At 36.5% G+C, this 26,351-nt stretch overlaps 2 protein-coding genes and 1 long non-coding RNA gene across 8 annotated transcripts; 2 read left to right on the top strand and 1 right to left on the bottom strand.

Moving 5' to 3' along the window:
• Nucleotides 1-262: 262 nt before the first annotated feature.
• Nucleotides 263-6,852, bottom strand: LOC109087259 (interferon regulatory factor 2-like). 6 transcript variants are annotated; one of them, XM_042758773.1, is made up of 9 exons: nt 6,625-6,852; nt 5,006-5,099; nt 4,498-4,597; nt 4,117-4,293; nt 3,906-3,955; nt 3,722-3,824; nt 2,796-2,981; nt 2,576-2,619; nt 263-1,723 (listed from the first exon to the last, which is right to left on the bottom strand). In XM_042758773.1, exons 2-9 carry the CDS (start codon nt 5,090-5,092, stop codon nt 1,394-1,396), a joined length of 1,077 nt encoding a protein of 358 aa, XP_042614707.1. In that variant the 5' UTR covers nt 5,093-5,099; nt 6,625-6,852; the 3' UTR covers nt 263-1,393. The 6 variants fall into 6 exon arrangements, with proteins under 6 accessions (XP_042614707.1, XP_042614738.1, XP_042614721.1 ...); XM_042758804.1 differs by having other exon boundaries at nt 2,796-2,963; XM_042758787.1 differs by having other exon boundaries at nt 3,722-3,836; nt 3,921-3,955.
• A 5,887-nt stretch (nt 6,853-12,739) lies between these two features.
• Nucleotides 12,740-23,558, top strand: LOC122145347 (deoxycytidylate deaminase-like). Its single transcript, XM_042758752.1, has 4 exons — nt 12,740-13,057; nt 16,727-16,843; nt 21,663-21,759; nt 21,840-23,558. Exons 1-4 carry the CDS (start codon nt 12,979-12,981, stop codon nt 21,856-21,858), a joined length of 312 nt encoding a protein of 103 aa, XP_042614686.1. The 5' UTR covers nt 12,740-12,978; the 3' UTR covers nt 21,859-23,558.
• A 224-nt stretch (nt 23,559-23,782) lies between these two features.
• On the top strand, nt 23,783-25,215 carry LOC122145349. The gene is made up of 2 exons (XR_006160293.1): nt 23,783-24,600; nt 24,710-25,215. It is a non-coding gene; the product is annotated as an uncharacterized LOC122145349 (long non-coding RNA).
• The last annotated feature ends 1,136 nt before the right edge of the window (nt 25,216-26,351 follow it).

The following is a 26,351-nucleotide window of genomic DNA, read 5'->3' as shown; positions in this document are numbered from 1 at the left end:
TTTTTTTTAAAAATGTGTTTTTTATATAGTTTTGGTGTTATATGTTTTTGAGGTTTTTTATTTTGGGTGTGAAAGTGTGTTTTTTTCAAGTTATCAATTCAGTGAATCATAATTGGAATTGAGCATGAAACATTATAGCTTGTTATAGATGAACACATTTTTATGAATATAGTGCCATTAAAAACATGAAATTGTATACCACTAGCTTTGTATAAAACATGAAATTTATAGACAAAACAAATGACTTGAATGAAAATCACAATTGGTGAAAACCAAGAATGCAATTTATTTAGGCCACTGCATACAGAGTCTGAGTTGTAAAACATTGACTTCTCATCCCTCTATTGTAAAATCAAGGTTAGTTGCAGCAACAAAAGTGATTTGCTTTTCTACTCCACATTCATCTTTTTTACTAGTACCACTACTAACACTTTGAACCACTGTTTTAATGTACATTATACAACAAATGAGTGTTGAAAAGATTTTGTATTGTGTAACTTTTTAATCATTGACACTACAGTAAACCTGTTTTTATATTTGCTTTTTAATCTCCATACTGTATTTGTTCATTATGCAAATTAGTGACTGTTGTATAAAAATACTTTATACAAAAACAATAGCAAAATCTCATTACCTTAAAATAAGAGTGTTTCAGAACACAAATGAGAATGGTTAGACAAGTTAATACACAACTCTTATTAGTGCGTCTCTATTCAAGTATGTATAGCCCTACTAACATGGGGGAGCTGAACAGACAGTTCAATAATTCTGTTTTTCTGGAGTGACAAATGTCAAATTTGCAAACAATTCATTCAGACATGACAATTTCATATATAAATGTACTGAAACCTTAATCATTTCTTTCAAAAACTGTGATTTCAATATTGTGCTATAGAAAGACATACAAATTCCCCTTAAAAACTCCCCAGTAACGGTTCTATTTCGTTCTTCATTGTTTTATTACATCTGCTGTCAACAAGTATGAAATGTCACTCCAATGCAAAATGAATACAAGCGTATTCTCCCAATGCAAAATGAATACAAACTTATTCTCCCAATGCAAAATGAATACAAACTTATTCTCCCAATGCTGCATCAGTACTAGCTTACACTGACAACTTCTGTGATCAAGTGTCACATCCGTGAGGTAGTTCTACAAGTTACATATTTAATGCAGTTATGAGAAGGAGGTAGTGTGCTGCAAAATATTTCAGAAATATAATGATTTATAGTATAACGGATTCAGATAGCTTGGAACTCTCCATTTGGTTTGAAAGCTGAACAGGGGATAATATTTGAAGGAAATCTGACACCTGAGAGTACTTGATTAGTTTTGAATTATGGGTGTAGATGTGTCATTTGAATAGCAGCGGGTTGTAAATTTCAAGTGTCTTCATTGTAGTGTTTTGTGTTTTGCAACAGAGAGGTCCACAGCTTTAGCTATCACACTTGTCTGAGAAGCCAGGCTGCTGGTGAGATCTGGTGAGGGGGCAGGGCTTGAGGGTTGCACGTCTGTGACTTTTTGCAGATTAAACAGGCAGGGGAACCATGGAGGAGCGTTGTAAGCAATTAGGGGCGAGTCCTCTCTGCAGCTGGTCACTTTGAAATTTATTTTTGTTGATGTGAGAAATGTGTTTGGTGAGGATTGACCTGATGATGGGATCCTTAACACAGAATTACATGATGATCTTTGTGAAGCTTTTAAGGACAAGTCCTGGGGAAGCTGCAGGGGGAAGTTAATAACACTCTTTAGCACAATTAAAAAAGAAAAATCCCACATTGGCTGTGGCTTGACAATGAAATGTCTATGTATACTTCTGTTGAATGGTTTGGGGTCATTACAAATTTTTTACATGTTTCTAATGTTGTGCTCATCAACACTGCATTTAATTTAACAAAATACAGTAAAACAGTAACACTGAAATATTACAATTTAAAAACTTTTTTAATGCATCATTTCTGTGATGGCAAAGCTGAACTTTCATCAGTTATTACACATGATGATTTACAAATCATTCTAATATGCTTGTGGAAACTGTAATACATGAATAGAAACTGCCTATACGGTCACTTGTGACCAATTTAATGCATCCTTGCTAAATTAAATGAAAGTATTCATGTTTGCTCACACTTTAGTTTGGAGACCAATTCTCACTATTAACTATGACCTTTGCTCAATCTCCTAATTTGCTGCGTATTAATAGTTAGAATGATTGTTGTTTAGGTTTGGGGTATGATTAAAGGATATAAAATATGGTCATGCAGAAAAAGGCATTAACTTGCTTTAGAAGTACTAATAAACTGCCAATATTCTAGTAATATACATGCTACTAAGCAACTAGTTAATAGTGACAATTTGTCCTTAAAATAGTGTTTACCTCATGATTTTTTTAAACAATCATACTGACACCAAACTTTTAGATTGTAGTGTATTTGCTGTAATTGACTGTTATCAAGAACACAGTTTCATAAGATATAAGAGCCTAAATTGTATATAAAAATATGAAAGGGAAGATTGTATTTTAAAAGGAAGATATCCTTTCTTGGAATATATATATATTTTTTTTAACCGTACCTGTGCTAAGTCTTCCTCGCTGTTTGTGCTCTCTGTGTCACTCTCTGTTGAGGCAAAATAGAGGAAAAAAAATCATAATGATATCCATCTGTGTTTGTGGCCAGCAATAACAGAATTCAGTAATAGTAGCAGTAATATGTAGTTTATGATTCCTGTGGTGAATACAACACAAAGACAGTAGAATTGAATCCAAAAAAACAAACAAAACAAAGAACCCTACCACTGTAGGATGAAACATGGGAGTCCTGGAGAGGCAGACATGTATCAGTGGAGCTAAACGCAGGTTCTTCATTCTCCGTTGCCACCTCAACAACTGCACACACATCAGGTAATTCAGCCACAGCCATCTCCCTCTCAGATGACATGGGCACAGGGGAGCTCTCCTGCTCTGTGTTGATGAATAAGCCTGTATGATTTAGAGACTTTATCTTTAACATTTCTACTAAAATACATTTTAATCATTTGGGCTAATGTATGCTAGGTGTAGTATTATTAAAGTGCTTCAGTGCATACAAATCGATATCCAGTAAATTACTGAAAAGGTATTTGGATAAGTAAAGGGATAGTTCACCCAAAAATGAAAATTCTGTCATCATTTAGTCATCCTCCAGCTGTTTCAAACTTGTATGAGTTTGTTTCTACTACTGAACATAGAAGATATTCTGAAGAATGTGAATAACCAAACAGTTGTTGGTGCTAACTTCCTTAGTACGGAAAAAATATTGTGGAAGTCAACTGGGACCAGAAACTGGTTACCAAGATACGTTAAAATATCTTATTTTTTTTCTTCTTTTACAAGAAACATACAGGTTTGTAAAAATTTGAGGGTGAGTAAATGATGACAATTTTTATTTTTGGGTAAACTATCCCTTTAAGCCACCCTTGAGTAAAATGTATGAATAATGAATGTAATAAAATGTGAAACCATTTGGCATTTACGTTAAAGATAGATATCCGTTTTAGCACAACATTTCAGAAAAAGAAGTTTGCTTTTACATGAAAACATAACACTGAGACCAGACGATTAAAAATCGGTTAAAAGTTAGTTATAAATAAAAGTTCCGAGTTTTAGCTTCGTTTGTTTTTGAATACCATTTTTTTTTATTCATAGCAATGAGGGATTGAATGCATGTTTTGATTATTTACCAGCAAATTGCACAGTGCTGTCTGGTGTAGTCTCTTCCATTAAGTTCTCTCCACTTTCTTCTTTTGTCATTTTATATTTTCTGGGAATGCCAGCTTTTCGTTTCTGAAAAACCCTCTAAGCAATCAAACATATGTGTGAGAATATTTGCTATAGTTAGAAATGTGAACTGTTGTATAAGCATACAGTCATGCATCCTACTTTTGCTCTTTGCTCGAGGTCCATCTTTTTCTTCCCTGAAAAAGACAATATGCATTCTCGTTTCAGCATTAGAATTTCTACACCAAAACAAAACTATGTACATCAACATTAAAGATATGTATATCAGCAAAAATGCTATGGAATGCAGTGGGATTTTATTTAAATAGTATTGTGTTTCATTAATGACTGACATCACCTTTCTTAACAGCTTTTTCATATAAGGAAAGCATTCTGTACATTCTGAAGGCATTGTTTCCTTTCTTCATGCTTTTATCTTTCACTTCCTCAATGTCTGGTAGAGAATTCATAGCACAACGGAAATTTGCTTTCCACGTCTTAGGGTCTGGTTTGTCAATACCTGGGCGATACTTTCCTGTATGAAATATAATTGGGTAACAACTGAATCAGAATCTCGTACAACAAAATGAAGTCACAAACCAGTAAAACCAACACAATAATCACCCTAGAAATATGTTCAAAGCTGTATGTAAAAGAGGAACAGACTTAAAATTTTCATGTTAAAATCAGTCACCTTAAAGCTAAATTCTTTATACAAGAGACAATGGGCAACAGCTACCTGTGTGAATGGCCCAGTTCATAAATAAAGGTGCATCCTTTTCTAAATCCCATCCATGTCTGGCTGCATGCATCCATGGTATCTGAAATATCTTTTTCTCCTGTTATTGGAAACATTTTGATAGTGTACTATTACCCAATTCATGTTCAATGATATACCAAAATACAAAGTTCTGTACTATGGAGCCGTGCCCATGACATGCAAATTAAGACCTCGCTCCCATGGCTTATTCATTCATCCCCTTTGTTTAGTAAATTGTGGCCAGATGAGGGAATGAATTAGTACAACATGGCCATGATAATATAAATTTTTTATGATATGCATGTATATATCTCTGGAATATGTGATTCTGGTTGGTCAGTCGCAAGATATATAGGTGTATACATACATAGATATATAGGTGTATACACATATATATATATTCACAGCATGTCATGTTCAGGGTTCTTCTTAAATACTTTACTTAAAATAAATGAATTAGAATCTGATGGCAGATTTCTACCCTTACCTCACTGACCCAGTGAAGACCTTGAATTTGCCCACTCTCAATCTGTTGCTCCAACCAGGGGCGCATTCTCATTCTGTCCACTGGCATCTTGACGCTGAATAGAATCGAATAAAGTGAGGATTTAAATGTACTGGGCATTCAGTCTCACATAGAAAACTCATTATGTGGTAAAAAAAACAACAACAGAAGAATTAAGAAATACAACAAGAATCATTTTTCAGATTTGCAGATGCTGTGGTCAACATTTGGGTTAGTGCATGTTAGGTGCTCAGTAGCACTGCGGTGAGTGAAACCACAGTGCTTTTTGCACGAGCACATTCCAGTAAAGCTGCATGTCTGGCAAGTGTTTTACAATGGACACTCACGGAAGAAGCATGTTTTTGTAGAAGTTTGCAGTGGTCAGACTCATTATTGTTTATATACATATGAGCATCAACACTCACTCTAACAGATGAACTGTTCACTGGTGATGTCGAGCCGCCTTCAGATCCCCACATTCAATAAATTCAGAATGTTTTTATTTACTTTGTGTGTGTGTGTGTTTTGCTCCATTTATTAATTCTGAATTAATTAGTATATATCTTTATAAAGTCAGGTTAAGTCAGCTGGTATAGTGGTTTGTTGGCATCTCCGTCTTGTCCTGTTTGGTATTGCAGCTTGACTTGTAGTTATTTATATATGTATAAAACAGTGGGAGGCAATGTCAGTCCTGGAGTGCTGATGTCCTGCAGAGTTTCGCTCCAACACTGAAAAAATAAACCTATCCTGCCTGCAGTCTTAGTAATCCTGAAGACATTGATTAGCTTGTTCAGGTGTGTTTGATTAGGGTTTGAGCTAAACTTTGCAGGGCAGAGGCACTCCAGGACCAACGTTGCCCTATCCCTGGTACAGATAATGAGTTTTGTTCAAATGCTGCTCCAACACATATAACACGTAGTCTTCAAATAAGCCTGAAAGACTTGATTAGTTAGATGAGGTGTGTTTAATTTAGATTGAATCTAAACTCTGCAGGGCTCCGCCCCTCCAGGAATTGAGTTTGACACCCTTGCTCTAGTCTAAACAAATGTAACATCTATTTTTTCCTCGCAGTTTTTACTGTATACATAAATTGTGAATTATGAAAATTATTATATATTTTTTGTAATTTATCTTGAAAAAAGCTTGCGGAAAATATAGTTTTGTGGGAATCATCCTCAGTCTTGAACTTGGTAAAACAATTATCTTTATCTAAAAACTTAATACTTTTCCTTTTGTTATACTGGGATAAATCACACCGGGATGTATGCTAAAATTGTTGGATGTGGCGCCTTATCTAAAAACTTTCCATACTGACAGCGTGCTCTTTTTATGGCTTATCTTTCACATAAACTATACAAAACCAATAATTCTTATTCAGAATAAGAATTACTATTCGGAATATTATATAAATACATTTAATAAAAGAATAAACGATAAAAATGTAAGAATCAATTACATAATACCGTACATTTACTTACATAACGTGACATGTTTGGACGTTTATTCATGTAAACTTGTTCTAGCATGTTTCAGTATGTATTTATAAACAGATTTAACTTTATATATTCATACTTCAGCTTTGAAGCCGTTCAGGGATTTACCTGGAAGGGAGGCAGCCGATAAGTCTCTAAAGATCCAGTAGTATCCCTCGATGAGATGTGTTAGATAATCCTGTCCTGGAACTACGCAGAAAACGTCACCATGTTTTGATTTAGATCTTCTTTCTTCATCTTATGAAGAACAACGCAGTGATTTTTTCCAACGTGCACATTTCCACTGTTCCAGAAACCGTGCGTTTCGCGTTTGATAGAATGACGCAAAAACGTCATCAAGAATCAGACGGCGGAAGTGAAACAACGGAGCGTTTCATTGGTCGGCGGAACCATATGGGCGGGACATTTGAAACAACGGGTTCTTTCACTTTCACTTCCGCTTCCACGTTACCCCACGTAACAACGGACAATATGAGCCTTTGGAATGTATATTTGGAAAATATAAACGTTTTAATCTGGATTTCCAAAAGAGACATTGTAAATTATGTAACTTGGTTTTGACCAAATTGTAGGTGTTGAGTTAACTCTTATTTTCTTTCAAGTTTGTGCTGATCCCATAATCCCAGAAAGGCACAATTATTTTATAGCCCTTTGTGGGAGTACTGTTTGTGCGATTGGTGACCCATCTTATACAGGTGCATCTCAATAAATTAGAATGTTGTGGAAAAGTGCATTTATTTCAGTAATTCAACTCAAATTGTGAAACTTGTGTATTAAATTATTTAATTGATTAAGTGCTGAAGTAGTTTAAGTCTTTGGTTCTTTTAATTGTGATGATTTTGGCTCACATTTAACAAAAACCCACCAATTCACTATCTCAACAAATAAGAATACTTCGTAAGACCAATAAAAAAAATAAATAAAAATTAGTGAATTGTTGGCCTTCTGGAAAGTATGTTCATTTACTGTACATGTACTCAATACTAGAGGCTCCTTTTGCTTTAATTACTGCTTCAATTTGGCGTGGCATGGAGGTGATCAGTATGTGGCACTGCTGAGGTGGTATGGAAGCCCAGGTTTCTTTGACAGTGGCCTTCAGCTCATCTGCATTTTTTGGTCTCTTGTTTCTCATTTTCCTCTTGACAATACCTCATAGATTCTCTATGGGGTTCAGGTCTGGTGAGTTTGCTGGCCAGTCAAGCACACCAACACCATGGTCATTTAACTAACTTTTTGTGCTTTTGGCAGAGTGGGCAGGTGCCAAATCCTGCTGAAAATGAAATCAGCATCTTCAAAAAGCTGGTCAGCAGAAGGAAGCATGAAGTGCTCCAAAATTTCTTGGTAAACGGGTGCAGTGGTTTTCAAAAAACACAATGGACCAACACCAGCAGATGACATTGCACCCCAAATCATCACAGACTGTGGAAACTTAACACTGGACTTCAAACGACTTGGGCTATGAGCTTCTTCACCCTTCCTCCAGACTCTAGGACCTTGGTTTCCAAATTTAATACAAAACTTGCTCTCATCTGAAAAGAGGACTTTGGACCATTGGGCAACAGTCCAGTTTTTCTCCTTAGCCCAGGTAAGATGCCTCTGACGTTGTCTGTGGTTCCAGGTTTTGGCTTAACAAGAGGAATACGACAACTGTAGCCAAGTTCCTTGACACGTCTGTGTGTGGTGGCTCTTGATGCCTTGACCCTAGCCTCAGTCCATTCCTTGATTTTGCTTGACAATCCTCATAAGGCTGCGGTTCTCCTGGTTGGTTGTGCATCTTTTTCTTCCACACTTTTCCCTTTCACTCAACTTTTTGTTAACATGGTTGGATACAGCACTCTGTGAACAGCCAGCTTCTTTGGCAATGAATGTTTGTGGCTCCTTGTGAAGGGTGTCAACGATTGTCTTCTGGATAACTGTCAGATCAGCAGTCTTCCCCATGATTGAGTAGCCTAGTGAACCAAACTGAGAGACCATTTTGAAGGCTCAGGAAACATTTGCAGGTGTTTTGAGTTGATTAACTGATTGGCATGTCACCATATTCTAATTTGTTGAGATGGTGAGATGCACCTGTATTAGAGTAGACGGAATGATTTAATTATGGTGCGAACAGCACAATGTCCGTTGCTTGCAGCAGGACTTTATATGACAACTGGTGCAGTGGAAAGCATACCTTAGAAATAATTAAAGGGGACAGTCCACCCAAAAATGACAACTCATAATTCTGTTTTCATCACCCTCATGTAATTTCAAACCTGAACACAGAAGAAAATATTTTGAAGAATGTTGATAAGCACACAGTTTCGGTTGCTATTGTCTTTCGTTGTATTATTTGTCCATAATGAAAGTCAAAGGGAACTGAAACTGAAACAATCTTCAAAATGTCTTCTTCCGTGTTACACAGAAGAAAGAAGACACATGATATCAGTGTTTTACAACAGTCTATTTATGTTGCACAGTAAAAAAGAGTGCGAACTGCTGGTGACTTACTGATCACTACAGTCACGTGCAGTGCACATAAAACCACAATTTAATATCTGGTTTTATTCTGTTCTTAAAAAAAACCTTCATCGGGCATACAGCATTGATACTAGTCACTAAACATGTAAATTATTTGTTAAAATCTGGAAGCCATAGAAAGAATACTCATATAATTGTATAAATTATATAATTGCTTGTAATGTAACGAGAGAGAGAGAGGGAGAAGGACTCACTGTAATGTGCAGAACCGCGTACAGATGGCGCTATTAAACTCATTGCGCCTCCTCTAAACCCGAAACAAACAGTAGGTGGAGGAATGTGCTTGTGACCAGCTTGTGACACCAGCCCGCCATTAAGAACGAAGAAGAAACTGGAACGGTGGGCTCAGGGCTGGACTTTTTTTTTTTGCGGGAAGTTCCTGTGTGCTCTGCTGTGCAGCTGGACATTCAGTGCGGTTCACATCAGGGAATATCTCTTATTAAGCCATGGACGACAAGACAAAAAAGCCATTGTCACCATTTGTCAGGGCAGAAATCTTGTCATGACTTTAGATTTGTGTGCTAGACTCGAGGACTGTGAGTTGCATTATATTTCGCAAAAAGAGTCCACTTTGTGCAGGCAACAAGGGCATAGATTTACAGAAACTGCATGTTTCTGACACATTATCACAAACAGTTAATGCCTTGATCTATTGTATACAACTGATAAATACTGAAAAAAACAGAATGGATTGACATTAACATGGACATCACGATTAACTGCCCTCTTGTGATCGTGTTTACCATTTTTTTTATTTTATTATCATCACAAATCACATTAGATCTGAAAGGACAATCTAAAACCCATGGTATTTTCAACTATATCATGTGAATTTTTTTTTCCAAATACCTGTCAATTTTAAAACCGTTTAATGACTGCCTCAGCATTGTGTGACTGCACTGCCCATTAGCTTCAGATCATCAGCCCTCAGTATTTCACTACACACACACACACACCCCTACTCTGACAGCTGACTTGACAACGGAGTCAAGTCAGATGCATCCATTAAATGTTCACACATAAATTCCCATGCACTTCAAAGACAGTCACTGAGATGTGTGCAAAAGGTGTAATATCACTTTAAGCTAAAATGGAAAGCCCTGGAGGAGAACCATCTGATGATAATGTCTGTCAGTGCTCAAATCACACATGTAGACAGCTATCAGTGGGGCGTCAGGGATGTGAATTTTAAGCTCAGCACAAGTAAAGAGTAGTACTCCACTGAGACAAAAGGAAACTTTCATATTAATGGAAAGCTCTTAGTCACACTTGCCTAGTGGATTTTTCAGATATGAATAATTAGAGAGCAGGGCTGATGCCTGATGGCTAATTTAATGCCGATATATACAATAACTTTCAAATTTTTTATTTTTTGAAAAAAAAAATAAAAAATAACGATTTACTTGACTCACTATGATACGATTCACAATACTGATTTCACAATAGTTTTTCTCACGATTTTCTTTCTCTGAGTCATTTCCCCTCAGAGAGTCATTCTTTTGCGATTCATTTAACATGTCAACCGACTTGAATCGTCACACATTTTTATCGATTTTCAACTGGCTTGGGGTGCATTGTTACATCCCTTAGAAAAAATAAGCATTAAGCAGCTATAAATTGACCAAAAGTGAGAATAAAGACAAACAAAAAAAAAGAAAATTTATTTCCTCTCTAGTTCTGCAGCACACTCCAGTACAGGAGCCTTGGTGTTGGCTCTAGCCTAGTTCTTTTGACCTTTCTATTCATCAGTCATAAAAAATGATTGTGGTTTCCACAGAAATATTAAACCGTACAGTTGTTTTTAAAATTGATAATAATAAGAGGTGTGTCTTGAGCAGCAAATCAGCATATTAAATAGATTGATGTCTGAAGGATGATGTGACACTGAAGACTGGATTAATGACTGATGAAAATGCAGTTTTGCTATCAAAGGAATAAAGTAGATTTGAATGTGTTAAAATAGAAAACAGTTATTTTTAATTCTAATAATATTTTGATGTTTTTCTGAACATTAAAAAAGTCCCCAAACTTTAGAACCATAGTGTAAGAAATAAGTTCCAATTTAAGTGTATTTAATATCTAAGTTAATATTTGTGTGCTCTTATGACAACAGTGAAGGGGAGACAAAGAAGAGGCAGGACTACCTGGAATGGCCTGAGTATTTCATGGCTGTTGCCTTCTTATCAGCACAGAGGATCAAGGACTCCAGTTCTCAGGTACCTAGAGACTGATCGCCTGCAGTTCTGCTAGTTTGAAATGTGGGTCGATTTGCTCAGCATACATCAGTCTGAAATTTGATGACATTACAATAAATATGAAGCTAGACCTCTTGTGTAATTTTTGCAATATCTTGATCTCAGTTTCTTTCTGTTAAAACCATTTTGTTCCCATTAATATTAGCTTGGAGAAGTTCTAAACAGCCTGGTACTACAATACCTCAAAGATCTCCAAACACCCTGCAGCTTCTTTTGATCAAAGGACACCGGCCTCTTTTCTGCTCCATGTACTGTAAGAACGTATTCTGGTTTCAGACCTCCCCTGCTGTGCAGCGACCTCCTGGCCAATATAGACACTCCTGATATTTAAGCGCAATATTGAAGTTCAGTCAAGCATAATCCTCGGTCAGTTCATGCATGCATCTGTTTTTGCCCCTAAAGGCACAGAACCGGATTGCATATCTAAGACACAAAAGATTTTTATTGAACTGAGAATGCGGATGCTTTCAGTCTCCTCCCTGCTCACTCACACCACTGAACTTTGTTGTTTTGATGGGGTTTTTTATTTTCAGGGGAGTGTTTTTTGCTTTCCTCCTCTGCTGACCTGTGTTGCATATGCGGTGATGGTTTTCTGAACATACAGTAAGCCATCATGTCAGGAGCTTGACTTAATTTCTTTTAGTATTTTTTTTTAACATCTTGACATAAGTGTTGTATTTAAAATGGTGTATCTTGTTACAAAATAGTCCAACTTTTACAAAACACTCATAAAAGTTAAGACTTTATTAAATTGGAATAGTTCAGCACTGTAAGTGTTGTTGCATAGTTGAAGTATTTGCTACCGTTGTATTTATTTAAATCACATTTGGTATTTTAGAAACCTTAGAATGAACATATATCTTTTAATTGTAAAAAAAAAAATAGTTAAGAAATATGAGCATGGTTCAAATATGGAATACGCTAGATTCAGTTTAAAATGTTTGAGATATGGTTTACAAATAATAATATACTACTACTAATAATAGATAATTTGATTTATTGATGATTCATATATAAACCCAGTTATGTATTTAAATATTTAAAACCCATATGGTTTACTTGTAGTATTACATAAATCATATTCTTGTTATATTGGTTTGTGACTGACAAATATGCATGCAAGTTTATTAGTTTAAAAACCGTGTACTCCAGTTGGATTAAAATGCAGAAACGGTTGTAATATGATGCCATGCTCTGCAGCATCTGTTTTAAAAACATAATTCAACATATAACACATCCAAAATGTTAAGTGTGCTCCACTGTGCTGCAGACTTAAAGTTTGCATTCTTTTAATTCAAATATGAGGTCACAACATGATGTAACAAGCTTTTATTGGTCAGGTGTGTTCACATGATACGAATTTGCATATATTTTAAACAAACATGGACTTTGGAACACAGTGAAATTCGCGCAAGCTTGTGTTTCCGATATTCTGCATTTGCATGTGTAAGAATGGAAATAAGTGGAAAAGTGTAGTATGACTGATTATTTAAATCACTAGACCATTGTAAAATTTTGTGAATTTTTTTTTCTTCCTCCCTCCACATTGCTAGAATAAATACCAGACTTGTACTTTAGGCTGTCTTCATGGTGAAAGATGTTTGGAAAATAAGCTGTTATTCAGTTTCATTTCATTGGTGCCTGTTTCGTGAATCAGGAGAACAAGATAGTGGGTATTGGCTACAATGGCATGCCCAGTGGTTGTGACGATGACCTGCTGCCCTGGTCTCGCAGTGCTGATAACAAGCTGGACACCAAATACCCCTATGGTGAGTTCTGCATTTGACCCCTTGGTTTTTACTTTTTAAACTGCAGCAATCAGTTACCCATAATTATCAGTCACTCTGCCTCTGTTTGACACTAAAAGGTCAGTGCACACCTACATTAAACACTCGTCGAAAAGGCTTTTTAGATTTCAGGCTCTGTCAACGCAGCACATGGTGTCTGTTAATGCAGTGTGGTCGAGGTGTATGCTCTCTTGTGCACATAGCGGCAGTCATGGATTAGTTTTCACCTGCATGGGGCTGATGGGAGAGATAATGGTGGAGCTGCTGAGTGAGGGAATGGGCAAGGTCACTTTGTGGCAGCTATTAGTGTGAGAAATGGAAATGAGCTGGAGCTGGCGTTCCTAAAGGCGGCACATGCCAACTCAGGACTTTGAATGAGTCGAGGTGGAGCTTGCGTTCTTAGGGGTTTGAATTGGTTAGTATGTTTTTTGGGTGGTTTAGTATTTTTGAAACTGAGGCAGTCAGAATACTGTTGATGGGCAATGTGTTTTTTTTTTTTTTTAAACAAAGCCAACTAAGTTGGACTCCACAAAGTGCCCAAAAATTTAAATTGAATACAGGAAATTGGTTTTGGCTTGGTTCCGCAGACATCATTCAGTTTTTTAAAAGTTTTTTTTATTTTTTTTTTATGTGATAGTTATGTAGAATAGTCAAGTTTAATCGATAGAACTTTTCTGATGTTTTAGTATGTTTGAAAGGAAGTCAAAAATTTATAAAACTGAGGCAGTCAGAATACTGTTGATGGGCAATGTGTTTGTATTGTACTAACCAACTTTCAGAGGTGTAATGATTTTTCAACCATACAGTATGTTCTGCCATTTGACATTGGGATTTTAGACTTTGTGATTCCAAGTTTTTCAAATGTAATTAATTGGCATGTCTTTAAAGGAGAAGGCTAATCTGAAATTTAATCTGAATTTTTTTTTTTTTGAAAGAAGTCTATCATGCTCAGCTGCATTTATTTGTTTTTTTTTTTTTGAAAGAAGTCTATCATGCTCAGCTGCATTTATAATATATTCTCTAGAATTTTCTCTGAATGGTAGCTGCATTTATTTGATTTTGAATTTTTCTCTAGAATGGTAGTTTTTTTTCTTTTCTTTTTTCATTTTCCAAGTTAATGGCTGCATGTTTGTGTTGTCCTTTATGTTAGGTTGTTTTGTTTTAGAGTTCCTGTGACGCTTTGGTATTTTTGCCCATTTATTTGGCAGTAATGATGCATTTTGTGGAAAGTATTTAGTGTAAAATCACACCGCTTATTTGCAGTTGTGGCTCACTTAGGCATAGAGTTCAATTTCATGCTGAGCGATGGTACATTAATTCTATACAAAGGATTAATTTGGCATATCTCCCTTAATGCACCAATGTGGCACAATAAAGGTACACCGTTTAGAGTCTTTAAAAGTCCCTCATAGTCTAAAAGACAATAGTTTGGATTATCTTTTGTGTAATCAAGCAATATAAGTTGATTATTATATTACAGTTTATACAAGTGATAGATGAAAGATAAGCACCAGGGCATTTTTAAATAATACTATTAATTAACAGTATGTATTAGAATAAAAAAATTTCAACCAATTGTTTATATAGAATAGTTGTAGTTTGTTCATTAAATAGGTCAGAGCTAGATTTTTACATGTTCTAAAGAATGTAAGAGTTCAGGCAGTCCAGAGTAGCTAGTTTTCAGAGTGGGACTGTTTTTTTTTTTTAATTATTTCTGTTATTTCGTTTCTAATTTCATTTCTGATTTAGCATGTTGGTATGCGGTTGCTAAGGTGTTCTAGGTGCTTGCCTATAGTCTTACTGGTTATGTAAAATAAGCTTATGCCCATGTTCAACAATGTCACAGCATCATAACTAGGGCTGTCACGATTATAAAATTTGGCTGACGATTAATTGTCTAAGAAATAATTGAGATTATGGTGAATAATTGACTGTTTTACCCTTTGTTTATTAACCAAGTTTCTTAGGCATGGTTTAAGACTATAGTGCATGATTTGGCTGTTTTAACTGAAACTTGTACTAACTGATATTAAAATCTGTCAGTGCCACTGATTTGTCTCAAGATGCACATCAGTACTGTTTTTATCTAAGGCACATTTATAAAAGCTACTTTAATATCCTAATTGAACTATGGCCTAATCCTGGTTTAACCTAAACCCTGTCTGTGATCTCAGGCCTGGTGTGCATTACACAACTTTAATGCACAACAAGGAGACAAAGACCGGCCAACACAGAAAAAAGTACAAGACCTTGTACTAAACCATGAAACATTGTTAATAGCATAACTGAATCAAAATCTGCAGTACAATATACAACTTTTATTTCCACAATTTTAAATGCAAAACAGTACAATTTGCATCTTTGGTAAATTTTAATTTTCAAGTTTTAGCGAGACTAACTTGATTGTCATTCACAGTATGCAAACTTTTATGCCTAAGTATGAGCAATAGTTATTGTGATTCATTCTTTATGAAGTTTCTGTACAGTATTGTGCCACTAGAGGGTGCAGAAATATAAAAAAAATCTTCCTTACTTGATTTTTTGCCCTCTGAACATAATGTTGCTTTCACCTTATTCTTTAATATAACATTGTTAATATGCTGCAACCAGAGAGAATGATGTTGGTTAAAGCTGTGCCGTATTTTGCTGCAGTTCATTAATAACAATATCTTGCATACCATACTAGTCAAATTAACTGTATTTCTATAATGCTTTATATAATACAGATTGTGCCAAAACAGCTTCAAAGAGATTAACAGGAATAGCTGAATCAATTATGGAAACTCAACTATGGAGTTCAGATATTGTGTCATTATTTAGCTCAAGTCAGTTCAGTGTTGGCTCTGTTTAGATAGGGCTGTGTGATGAATTGTATTTAAATCACAATCACGACTTCTGCTTCTCTTGATTTGAAAAGCACAACCGCCTGTGACATTTATCCGCTGGTTGTTTATCCTGAAAATGTTTCACTACCTATTTTAAATATGACAGCTAAGTCAGATTAAAAGTAATATACATGTATTAAATGTTAAATTTGATTTAAGAGCTCAGTCCCTCTCACACTTGCATGGTTGATCGTACTCCATCATCATCATCATCTCATCATCATCATCATCATGTGTTCGGATTTAGCTGTGTGTGTGTACCTGCTTTCATAAAACACACAATGAGTGTGTGTGTGTGTGTGTGTGTGTGTGTGTGTGAATTACTAACATCTCTCTTCCATTATAACTACATGCCCTCTCTCTCTTTCTCTGCCTTGTGCTGAGACTCTGCCAAAATAAACGTGTCGTGTTTCGTGGTGCAATGGTAATGTGCCACTGCTGATGGGCCAATTCATTCTCCGTAATTAAGGCGAGCAGCGTGAGTGATTAGACAGGGCTTTTTCTGGGTGATGTTGTGGAGAGCTGACATCTGTTCAGACTCATGCTTTGAAATCTTTTTCCTTTTTAACCATGAACTGGTGACTGGAGCCTTTTTGTAGTGGAGTGGAACAATGTCGACGAGCTAAGAAAGCTCAATCCAAGTTTGTTGTGAAGCAGAGATATTAATCATAGCTTCGACGCATCATTCTGTGATGAAAGTATGTGCATTCATGAATTCTGAACATTTCTAACAAGTCTTGTTGCATTTCTAAAATGTATTTTGCAGTGTGCCATGCAGAGCTGAACGCCATTATGAATAAGAACTCGGCAGATGTCAAGGGTTGCACCATGTATGTAGCGCTCTTCCCCTGTAACGAGTGCGCCAAACTCATTATTCAAGCAGGTGAGAGTGTGTCTGAACTTGTGTTTCTGACTGTGTGTGTTTCATGATGTGAATGTTGGTTTTTCATTCAACCCTTTCATTTCCACTGTGCATTTAGAAGATTAATTGGTGATGCACCAAAATTTCAGCAACTTACAGATTTGGACGAAATAGTTTTGTACTTACATGTTTTTGTTTGGTTGGCCTAAAACCTTTGACCAATGTTTTGACTATTCGTTTTTAATTTATACTGGAAATTTCAAAATCAAACGATGTTGTTTTCTGTCTATGCGTGAATTCCACTAAACATTATGTAGCGCACCTGCTATCCAATAATTATAATACGCTTTGTTACTTTTAATATGAAACAAAGTCTCAGCTTTCAATGGTAAACATGGTTTTGACACTCTTTAATGTTGTGTGAAGATCTGCCTCGGTTCAAGCGTCAAGTGAACCAGTTATCTCTTCCTCATTACTACTACTTATATAGCATAAAATAAACATGAATTAACATCAGAAAGTATGTTGAGTAAAACGGTACAACTTACTGAATTGTATCATATCTCATGTATTTGCTTAATCAGTCTTTCAACTGTGGAAAGACATCATTTACACAGCTTGCAAACAATGTCACGTAACGTAACATTTGCCTTAGTTAAGCCATTCAGTGTCTATAAACGTGTTATTTTACTAAAGAGGGGAATTTAGCAAAATATATGCACTATTCTTTGTATTTTGAACTTGTTTACATTATTTGTCTTTATTTGATCTTCCCTTATAATCTGTTTGGATTCAACCTACATGCTATAGTGCATAATTGTTTGCAGGAATTTCCTGCTTTATAATCGTGTAACCTGTGGGAATGTGTAGAATTACGCGCAATGCTCACAATCCCGCAGTGAAATTCAGGCCCTGATTAAATTGCACAAAATCAAGCACAAGTGAACTTCAACTGTTACATATTCAGAATGTGTCCTTCTGTAGAAGTGCTTTTTGTAATAACACACTGAAAACGTAAGCTAAACCCTTAGAGTTCACAACATTTTTTACAATATTGCTCTCATTATAATGCTATGTTGACAGTCCAAGTCATATTTATTAATGTTCTGCATTTCTGTTTTGAGCTACATGTGCTGAAGATCACCAGTACAATGAAGTACTTTGATAGCGGGTTTTTAAACAACAGGATTTAACTCCTCAGATTTATCTCATATAGGATACACTTCATTTATGCTATGTAACCCTAATTTATGACTTATATCTGCACAAAATGACCTGAATGCACAAATGAACGTGTCTGTGCTGCTCTGAATATGTAACTTAACTCCTGTTGTGGACACACTCTCCACGTAACAACGTGCAGAAACACTGCAACTACACTCTAAAAGCGTTTTATTAAGCTATAATAGTGTTCTCATTACAATGTTATGTATATGACAGTCCCAGAAATAGTTATTAATATTCTGCATTGTTTGTGATGCTCGCGCTGAAGAGATAATCACCGTAGTAGTCCTACAATGAAACGCTTTACTGCAGCTTAACTTTAACTCAACCAAATGCATATGAGAGAAATAATCTATACACAATATTTTATGTAAACAAAATATTGCAACTTACAGTTCCACAAAAGGCTGTGAGTGGCTGCACAAGCGAACTTAACTGTGCTAGACATGAAGACTCTGGACGCATTCTTTCCATAACAACATGCTCAAACCTGGCCTATTCTGTTTGAATATCATTACACCCCTAATAAAATGTACAACGCTGTAAAATGTACGCTATCTGGAACACATAAATAGTCCTGTTTTCACTGTCTAAATGAAAACAAGAGATGCATTTAAAATAAAGAAGTTTCAGTGCTAGCACCAACATTGCTCCAGTGAGAATCATTTGTGTAAAAGAGTTGTTTACCCTCTTTAAGCTTTTCTTTAAGTTAACGAAATTAAGCTGCCTTTGTCTTGCAAGTGTGACTAAGAGCGTGCATGTGCTCTCAAATGGTTCCTATTGATTGTTCACACACTCCGAACGCCACCTGCTACTTATATGCCTCAAGTATAGTCTGAGATATAGTAAATCATTTGTTTTTAGTTCATTGTTACATATGTTTGGTTTCTTTGTCCTCTTAACAGTACTGTGATTTAGCTACAAGAATTACTGTAATTATGTTTGAAAACAGGCACATTTAATATTCATCTTTTCTGAGAAAGACACAAGGTGCACGTGGTACAAACCCTGAGCATCAAACTTTTTTTGGCAACCCTTTCACCCCAATTGGATTGCATAGCAAGCATTATGCGTTTATTCTGTTCTGTCTTTGCACTTCACATACATCAGGATCAGCATTTCTGCTCCGATATTTGAGCCTTTCTGTCAGTGCTGATGTGGCTGCAGATGAAATGACGGATAAGACAGGTGGAAACCGAGGTTCTCTATTGTCACCCTTCCATACTGAGAAGCCTGCAGTGGGCATCACTTTCAGCAGCCGTCTTCTTTGTGATCATTCTTGGCTGGTTGGATACAGCCTACATGGTGACAGGTTGTCTTCCTCTTATTTTTCCTTCTCCAAAGCCTGCTCTGTTGTTATTTTCAATCTCCTCTTATCTGTTGAACTCTCTTAACACCCCCATCCCTAGTCTCTCTCCTCCCCTCCAAGTCTTTTTGTCCTCATCTTCTCTTTCTCTCTTTCTTTGGTTTGCTTTTCCTGATCCCCCTCCATGTACTCTTGTGGCAAAGCCTACTGAAGCTGTGTGCTGAAGATAGCACGACACACACTCTGATGCTGTCTGATCTTCAGGATTCTTGGCCTTGCCCTGGCCCATCTCTCAGTGGGGTGTCAGCTTCCTCTCAATGTTCTGGCATCATTAAGGGACACACACAGCACTTTCTCTCTCTTTCGTCTCCTCGCACTCTATAGGATGCAACAAAATGCGGCTAAAAATGAACGTCCGACCTCATTAAAAAAACGCTCTCTGATGATAGCAATCAGATGGAGCTGAACAAAGCGGATGTTTAATGTAATGCAAAGAATTGATTCAGGGGTGTCATCGCTGTTTGTTCATTTTGAAGGTGTTATGGCCGTGTTTGTTTACTAGCAGTTGTAAAGCCCCATGATATGAGGAAACAGAAAAGCCTCTGCATGGAAAAAACATGAGGATAAAGGGGAATATTAGTAGAGTTGGAATGCAAATCCACCTTGATTCTCTTATAAAGGCAACCAGGCTGTATCTTGTTTATTTGTGCATGGTAAACCTTTTGATATTGCAAGTCTGTGCTTCTCTAAGGGAAAACTGTAGCATAATTTAATTATAACCAGAGGGATTTATTAGAATGAAGGTTTTTCCAGTATTTTGGTGCCATTGGTATGCATTTTTGTGCCAGAGACACTGCTTTAATTTGCCTTAATAGTATTCTTACTTAAATACGTGCCGTGTCAGTCATTTGACAACTCTTCTTTTACAGAATTTAAAGTTTTTCCACAGCACTTTTTCCAGTTTTCTTTTTATAGTAAATGAGATCTTATCCTGTAGCTATTCCTCCAGTGAGAAAGTGTTTCTGCTCTTTTTGAATGCCGTTCAAATGTGTCCATCTTTCAATCTCCCAGAATGAAATGACACCAAATCATTTTCACTTTCTCTGGCTCCCATGTTGATGTCCCCCTGCACTTTGGCTCCTCTGTGCCAGCGACGTCAGTTTCTGAAGCACTGCTTTAGTGCCTCTCCTTTCTCTGAGGAATTAAAGTGTTCAGTTCCCAAGCAGCTGCCATCTTGTCACTTCCTATGACTGTTTTTGGAGGGACTGTACTGTCACCTCATCTCCAGAGAGCATTCTGGAAACGTAGCATCTCCAGAGTTCTGCTCCACCTTCCAACAGAGCCTTCCCTTCTGTTGGACAGCTTGTCGTCTTGGAAGTGTTTTGAGCAGCTCCGATGCTTCTCATGTTCTTTTCATGAAAAGACGTGTTTACATGGAAACACTACTGCAATTTCTTCTTCTTTTAGCTAGAACATTTTTTACATTTTTTATTTTATGGACACGATTGTGTTTGCTTTTTATTTTAAATAGCCCGTTGAGACATGGATATACAAAGTCTTTTTTCCCCCCCTGCTGCACCATAAAATGTCACCAACAAAATGGTTTAAAGATGGCATAGCCAGGCTGCTCCATGGTAATTTTATCTGTTCCCTCTCAAAAATTGTTCAAGTAATACCATGGAGAGGCCCCATGCTTGTAATGACAGCCTTTAATGCCAGGTGGAATTCACTCTGTGCAAGTCATTTTGCCTTCGATCAGAGCACTTCTCTCCTCCTGTGCAGATAAAAGTGCATGATGGAGACGGTGTGTATTTTGTGGGGTAGGTGTGTTTTTCTCTGGTATATTCATCTGCGATTGCATCAACCGTTGACAGTGTTGGACTTCTCTTTTCACCTCTGAAAGCATTAAGGGCGAGAGTGGAGTCTAAGTGGTTTCACCAGATTCCTCTCATTTCTCTGTAAAGCTTGGCTAACGGGGCCCTTTATAGAATCGCCTCATGTGGGCCGCTTGGGAGTAGTCAGCAGGATGTGTGGGGGTGCAGCCAAATGCACTACGTGTTTTAAAGACACCAGCAGGGCAGATTTTGTCTCAGTTGGGATTGGTTGATATTGGCTTGAGCCTGCAGCGACAAGTTATCGACTTCCCTTTCTTTTCCCCAAGTACAAGCTCTTGTTCATTCCTAACAGGTTATTTTGGGTCCCTGTTCTCCTTGGGCCTTTTTGTTTAAATTTCTCTGTCTGTTTGTTTGTGTGTGTGCAAGTGTGCTTTTGTCTGACCCACTCTATCCTTCTGCTGTTATTGCCTTACAGGTATAAAGGATGTGATCTGTTTGTCAGACAAATACCATGACACTCTAGAAATGACTGCCTCCAGACAGCTGCTTAACTTAGCAGGCATCACGTACAAGTGAGTCTCTCGAGTTTGACCTAAGTAAGGGGTTGCTGTGTGGATTAGAAATTAACAAGCTTCATTTGCATTCCTGTCAGTTCTTACTGGCCCGAATGATTGTACAATCAAGGCTGTAACGGAGCTCGACCCTCAGTTGTGTGGGTGTATGTGTGACCTAAAGCCTCAAAAAGCTTCTGTGAACCTTCGGAAAAAGACGCTTGGGGAAGAATGAGTAAGCACCGTGTTAAAGTCTGCATATGCCTCATACTCCATAGGAAAATTAAACCATATCAAAACACAAAATACATCTGGAAGAATTTGAGCAACCAAACAATTTATAGTCCCCATTGACTTCCATAATACAGAAAAAATAAACTACGGAAGTCAGTGGGGAAAAGCAACTCTTCGGATACCCACATTCTTCAAAATGTTGTCTTTTGTGTTCAGCAGAAGAAAGAAAGTGTTAATGGTTTGGAACAACTTGAGGGTGAGTAAATGATTACAGAATTTTCATTTTTGGGTGAACCCCTTTAAGTTGACAGTAGCATAATAAACCTGCTGCTGCTTGCGTCATTAATGTTTATCAAACAAAAAATAGAAAAACAAATTCATTCACTAGTCTTAACTGAGTAACTTTTGTATCTATCTTTAATAAGAATCTATTTGCAATTTGTTTATTACAGTGAATAATATGAGTTTTATTTTATATTTGATTATTTCTGTAGTATTTCTGACTATGTGTTAAATTAATTAAAGGGGTCACGAACTGAGAAATCAAAATTCCCTTGATGTCTTGTTAGTCTAAAAACAGCTTATATTGAAGCCAATCTGCTAAAACGATAGGTTCTGGAATGCCACTTTATGACGTAATGGTGTGGCTAAACCCCGCCTCCGCAGAAGATGATCAACGCCTGCTTCTACATCACTGCCTGTTTAGCCCTGCCCACCGATTCCACACATGGTAGGTAAATAACGAGAGAGGCAAACGCAGGACTACACAGAAACCAAACGATAAAGATGACTTTCTCAAATCATGAAATAAGATTTTGGTCATGTTGCCCACCCCATATCATGTTAGGGGTCAGCATAAAGTCCAAGAGCACTGGGACTAAAAGAGCAAAATGTAAACACAAACATTTAACAGCCTTAGACACATATAATGTGAATTAAGAAGTCCTTCACTTTTTTTTTTTCTTTTCTAATGAGATACAAGGTTAACTGACAAGTTTGCAGTCCAAACACGGTCCTCTTTATGTTAGAGAGAGCCAGCGGGATCCACAGCAAGAGCGGACAGGATGGAAATCTCATCTCCCCAGTTGTATGCACACACTATGTATAGATGCATGGTAAATAAACTCTGAAGCCTTTCATCAGAGTCAGATCAAATAGGACTGGGGGACATGAGCCTGAGGAGACAAAAGGAGTAGATCCGCCTGAAGATGAAAATCAGGAAATCCTTGAAGATACTTTCATGCCTCTTGCCTGTCTTTGAGGGTAGCAGGGTTAATTCCCCTTCTGCCACTTTTTGAAGGTTGTTCTCCAATACTTCCAGCAATACTGTGAATTTGGCCTGCTGGATCTCTGCATTTTCATAGCTTCAGCACTTTGATTGCAGAGCTATAGGATATTTTAATGAAACTCACATTAAAATCCATTTTGCACCATCACAATGTCAGATTTTTTTGACCCAATGTCCAGATAGTTCATCACTGTACAACTGTGAAAGCATCTGGACATTTAACAATCCTACTACTATGCTTTGCTTATATCATTTTTCATATGGACCATATACTTCACAAATCGTATTTATACATTTAAGCCTCTTTTAAATCTACAGTAGTCATGTCTTCACATTTATATATATATATCAAAAAATTGCATAAAAAAAGAATTATAGACACTTCAAGCAAAACATTTTACCAAAAAGTTAGTTGGCTTCCAAATTATAGCATATATATACATATATATATATATATATATATATATATATATGTATGTATTTTTTAGATGTTTGTTTAGCTTGCATAATCATAATCTTTTTTTTATTATTATTTTTAAATATGCAGTTTTGACCTGTGGGGAAAATGGTTTCAGTACATATGTGCTATGTGTGTGTACAATAAAAGATTTAGACTTCACTTTGACTCTAACAGTTAACTGCTGTAGTAGACTGTTTTCAGTTTTTTTTCTCTCTCTCAGTGTTATATGAAGAAGGAATGAAGGATGGACAGAGGTGTTATTGAACCCTAACCATTGCTCTGCAGAATTCTGAATTTTGAATGAGATGATGAATCGATTTGCTCACACATTCAATGAAGACGGCTTTGCATTAAGGAAGATGGGGAAGTGAGAGACAAACTTTGTGGTTGTTCGTGGACAAAGTCTTTGAAAACTTGTTGTCAATAGAGATTTTATTTGCATTAACCTCTGCTGTTAAGAGGTTCGATGATGAGGAATAGATTTTTGCTACATCCAGCTCATCTCACACTGAGATGGAGAGATAAGTAAAAAAAAAAAAAATTAGGAGTAAAACTAGTGGGGTAGAAAGTGAATTAAGAAGAGGGAAAAAATAAAAAGAGCAGGTTTGTGGAGCAGTCGCAGAAGACAGGGCTATGAGTGGGAAAATGGGGAGTTTACCACCTGCTGGTTTGGTTATTCTTGGCAGTGTATTTTCTCATGAGATGTTGGGGCACTTGTTCCTGCTGGGATTGCCTTATGGAGGGGTTACTGCTTGTGTTTTCTCATGAGGTCTAGTGTGTTATTGGTTTCCTCCACTCCAGCATGCTGAGGTGAATTACTAGTGTGACGACTTGGACAAAAGGACAAGAAGTGAATTCTCTTCTCCTCACTTTTATCAAGGTATTTTAAAAGGAGGGCTCAGATTTGACTAAAGTGACAAACTACTTTGTTTTATTTGGTCATGCTTCAGTAATATTTTTTTTTTTCTGTTCTTATTTCTGTCCTACAGGTAATTCAAGCCAAAGCAAGGCAGGATTGTCATTGATTTTAATTCAGCCAACTACCCCGGATTGAAAACTTCCAGTGGTTTGGGGGTCGTACAGTCATCATAGACTGAGGAATTTGGAGCATGACAATAAATATTCATAAAACGCACTCATTGTTTTTCTTGCTTATGCACTTGTGAAGGTCTTTATGGGTTTGACAGTGATTACTTAAATAGATGTAGTTCACTGTTGTGCAGTTTTTGTTTTAAACCTTTGTTTCTTCAAATTTTTAAACTTATTGGAATTAACTTTTGTCAGTCTTTTGAATGTTTTTAATGTTTTTCTTGGATGTATTTGCTCTAATGCATAACATTCAAAAAAATTATCAGTTTACATGCAAAATAGCAGCCAGTTTGTGACCTTGGTTGATGTGCCTTTTTTAATTGATTCTTTTAGAGTTTCCGTATTTATTATGAGTGGGTTGACAATGAGGACATTAAAATCAAGCTGGATTCCAACATTAACCAAATCAAATGTGGTATTTACCTTTTCTTTTAACCTTTTTGTATTCTCTATGACAAGGCTGATTAGATTTTGATGTTCATTTCACAAATACTAAAATTGTAAATTACCCTTCTCTTTTCAACTGTTAACCACTGATGGCTGATTTGCTCCTAAGCTTTTGTAAGTAGCGCAGTAGATAAACTTCATATTCTGTCAAACCCCAATCCACACTGATTTGTGCATGTCGTGTCTCTTCAGGTAAGAACCCACAACTTAAGGTTTAATTAAAGAAAGAGGATATTTGCATTTGGAGGGGAAAGTTTGTAAATTTTACTTATCGTTATACCGGGATCACACTCCCAAAATAAAAAATGAATAAATATCCATTGCCATACTATGAGAGTTAGAATATTGTTTTTCATTACATAGCACAAAACACAAAATAAATCATAATGGCCCACACAGCTGCTGTTAGGTTTTGTTCTGTGGCATGCATACATCATTTAACAGTTCAAAAGTTTGTTGAGGACTTTCATATTACTTGATGCATTTCTTTCATCAGAGTATCATTTGGTCACTATTGTTCATTCATCCTGGGATTGGTTGTTTGGCATTGCAGTTGAATTTGTCATATATCCATATCTATATCACTTCTGAGTTATATCAGACTTGATGATAATTAATACTAAGCTCTTGAAAATCTATGAGGTATAGCAGCACACCCTCATATACTGTAAAGTATCCATTGTGAATGTATGCAGTGATAACTTAAAGTGATAGTTTACACCAAAAAGTAAATTCTGTGATCATTTATTCATGCTGTTCTGTAAAACATAGACAAAGTAATTCAGGTTTGGACTGACACAAGGGTGAGTGAGAATGTGAAGTATTTAGGGTAAGCTATTCCTTTAAAAAAGAAGTTTGAATGAACTCAGTTTTTCTGAATGTTTATTAAAGACGTGAAGCTTATTAGATTACATTATATTACACTGCCTGTATGAATTGCACATTCACTTATAGTTGTGTAGAACGTTGCTGCCTATGCAGACATCACTGGCAGCCATTAAAGTCATTCAGACTAGTGTCTTAATGTCACCAAGAACTAAAGCTGTAAATGGTTAGACAAGAACATTTTTAAGAAAATTACTTCAATTGTTCACA

Source organism: Cyprinus carpio, chromosome A1 (assembly GCF_018340385.1).
Source record: "Cyprinus carpio isolate SPL01 chromosome A1, ASM1834038v1, whole genome shotgun sequence".
NCBI classification, from domain to species: domain Eukaryota; kingdom Metazoa; phylum Chordata; class Actinopteri; order Cypriniformes; family Cyprinidae; genus Cyprinus; species Cyprinus carpio.
This window is presented reverse-complemented; position numbering and strand designations above follow the sequence as displayed.

What these genes read in the sequence shown, in the direction of transcription:
- LOC122145347 (XM_042758752.1), top strand. Translation starts at nt 12,979, where the DNA reads ATGCCCAGTGGTTGTGACGATGACCTGCTGCCCTGGTCTCGCAGTGCT. An exon ending in GGACACCAAATACCCCTATG is followed by an intron (nt 13,058 to 16,726) that starts GTGAGTTCTGCA and finishes TGTATTTTGCAG; the next exon opens with TGTGCCATGCAGAGCTGAAC. An exon ending in CAAACTCATTATTCAAGCAG is followed by an intron (nt 16,844 to 21,662) that starts GTGAGAGTGTGT and finishes ATTGCCTTACAG; the next exon opens with GTATAAAGGATGTGATCTGT.
- LOC109087259 (XM_042758773.1), bottom strand. Translation starts at nt 5,092, where the DNA reads ATGCCAGTGGACAGAATGAGAATGCGCCCCTGGTTGGAGCAACAGATT. An exon ending in CCATGTTTCATCCTACAGTG is followed by an intron (nt 2,620 to 2,795) that starts GTAGGGTTCTTT and finishes TTGCCTCAACAG; the next exon opens with AGAGTGACACAGAGAGCACA. An exon ending in GCGAGGAAGACTTAGCACAG is followed by an intron (nt 1,724 to 2,575) that starts GTACGGTTAAAA and finishes TTCCCCCTGCAG; the next exon opens with CTTCCCCAGGACTTGTCCTT.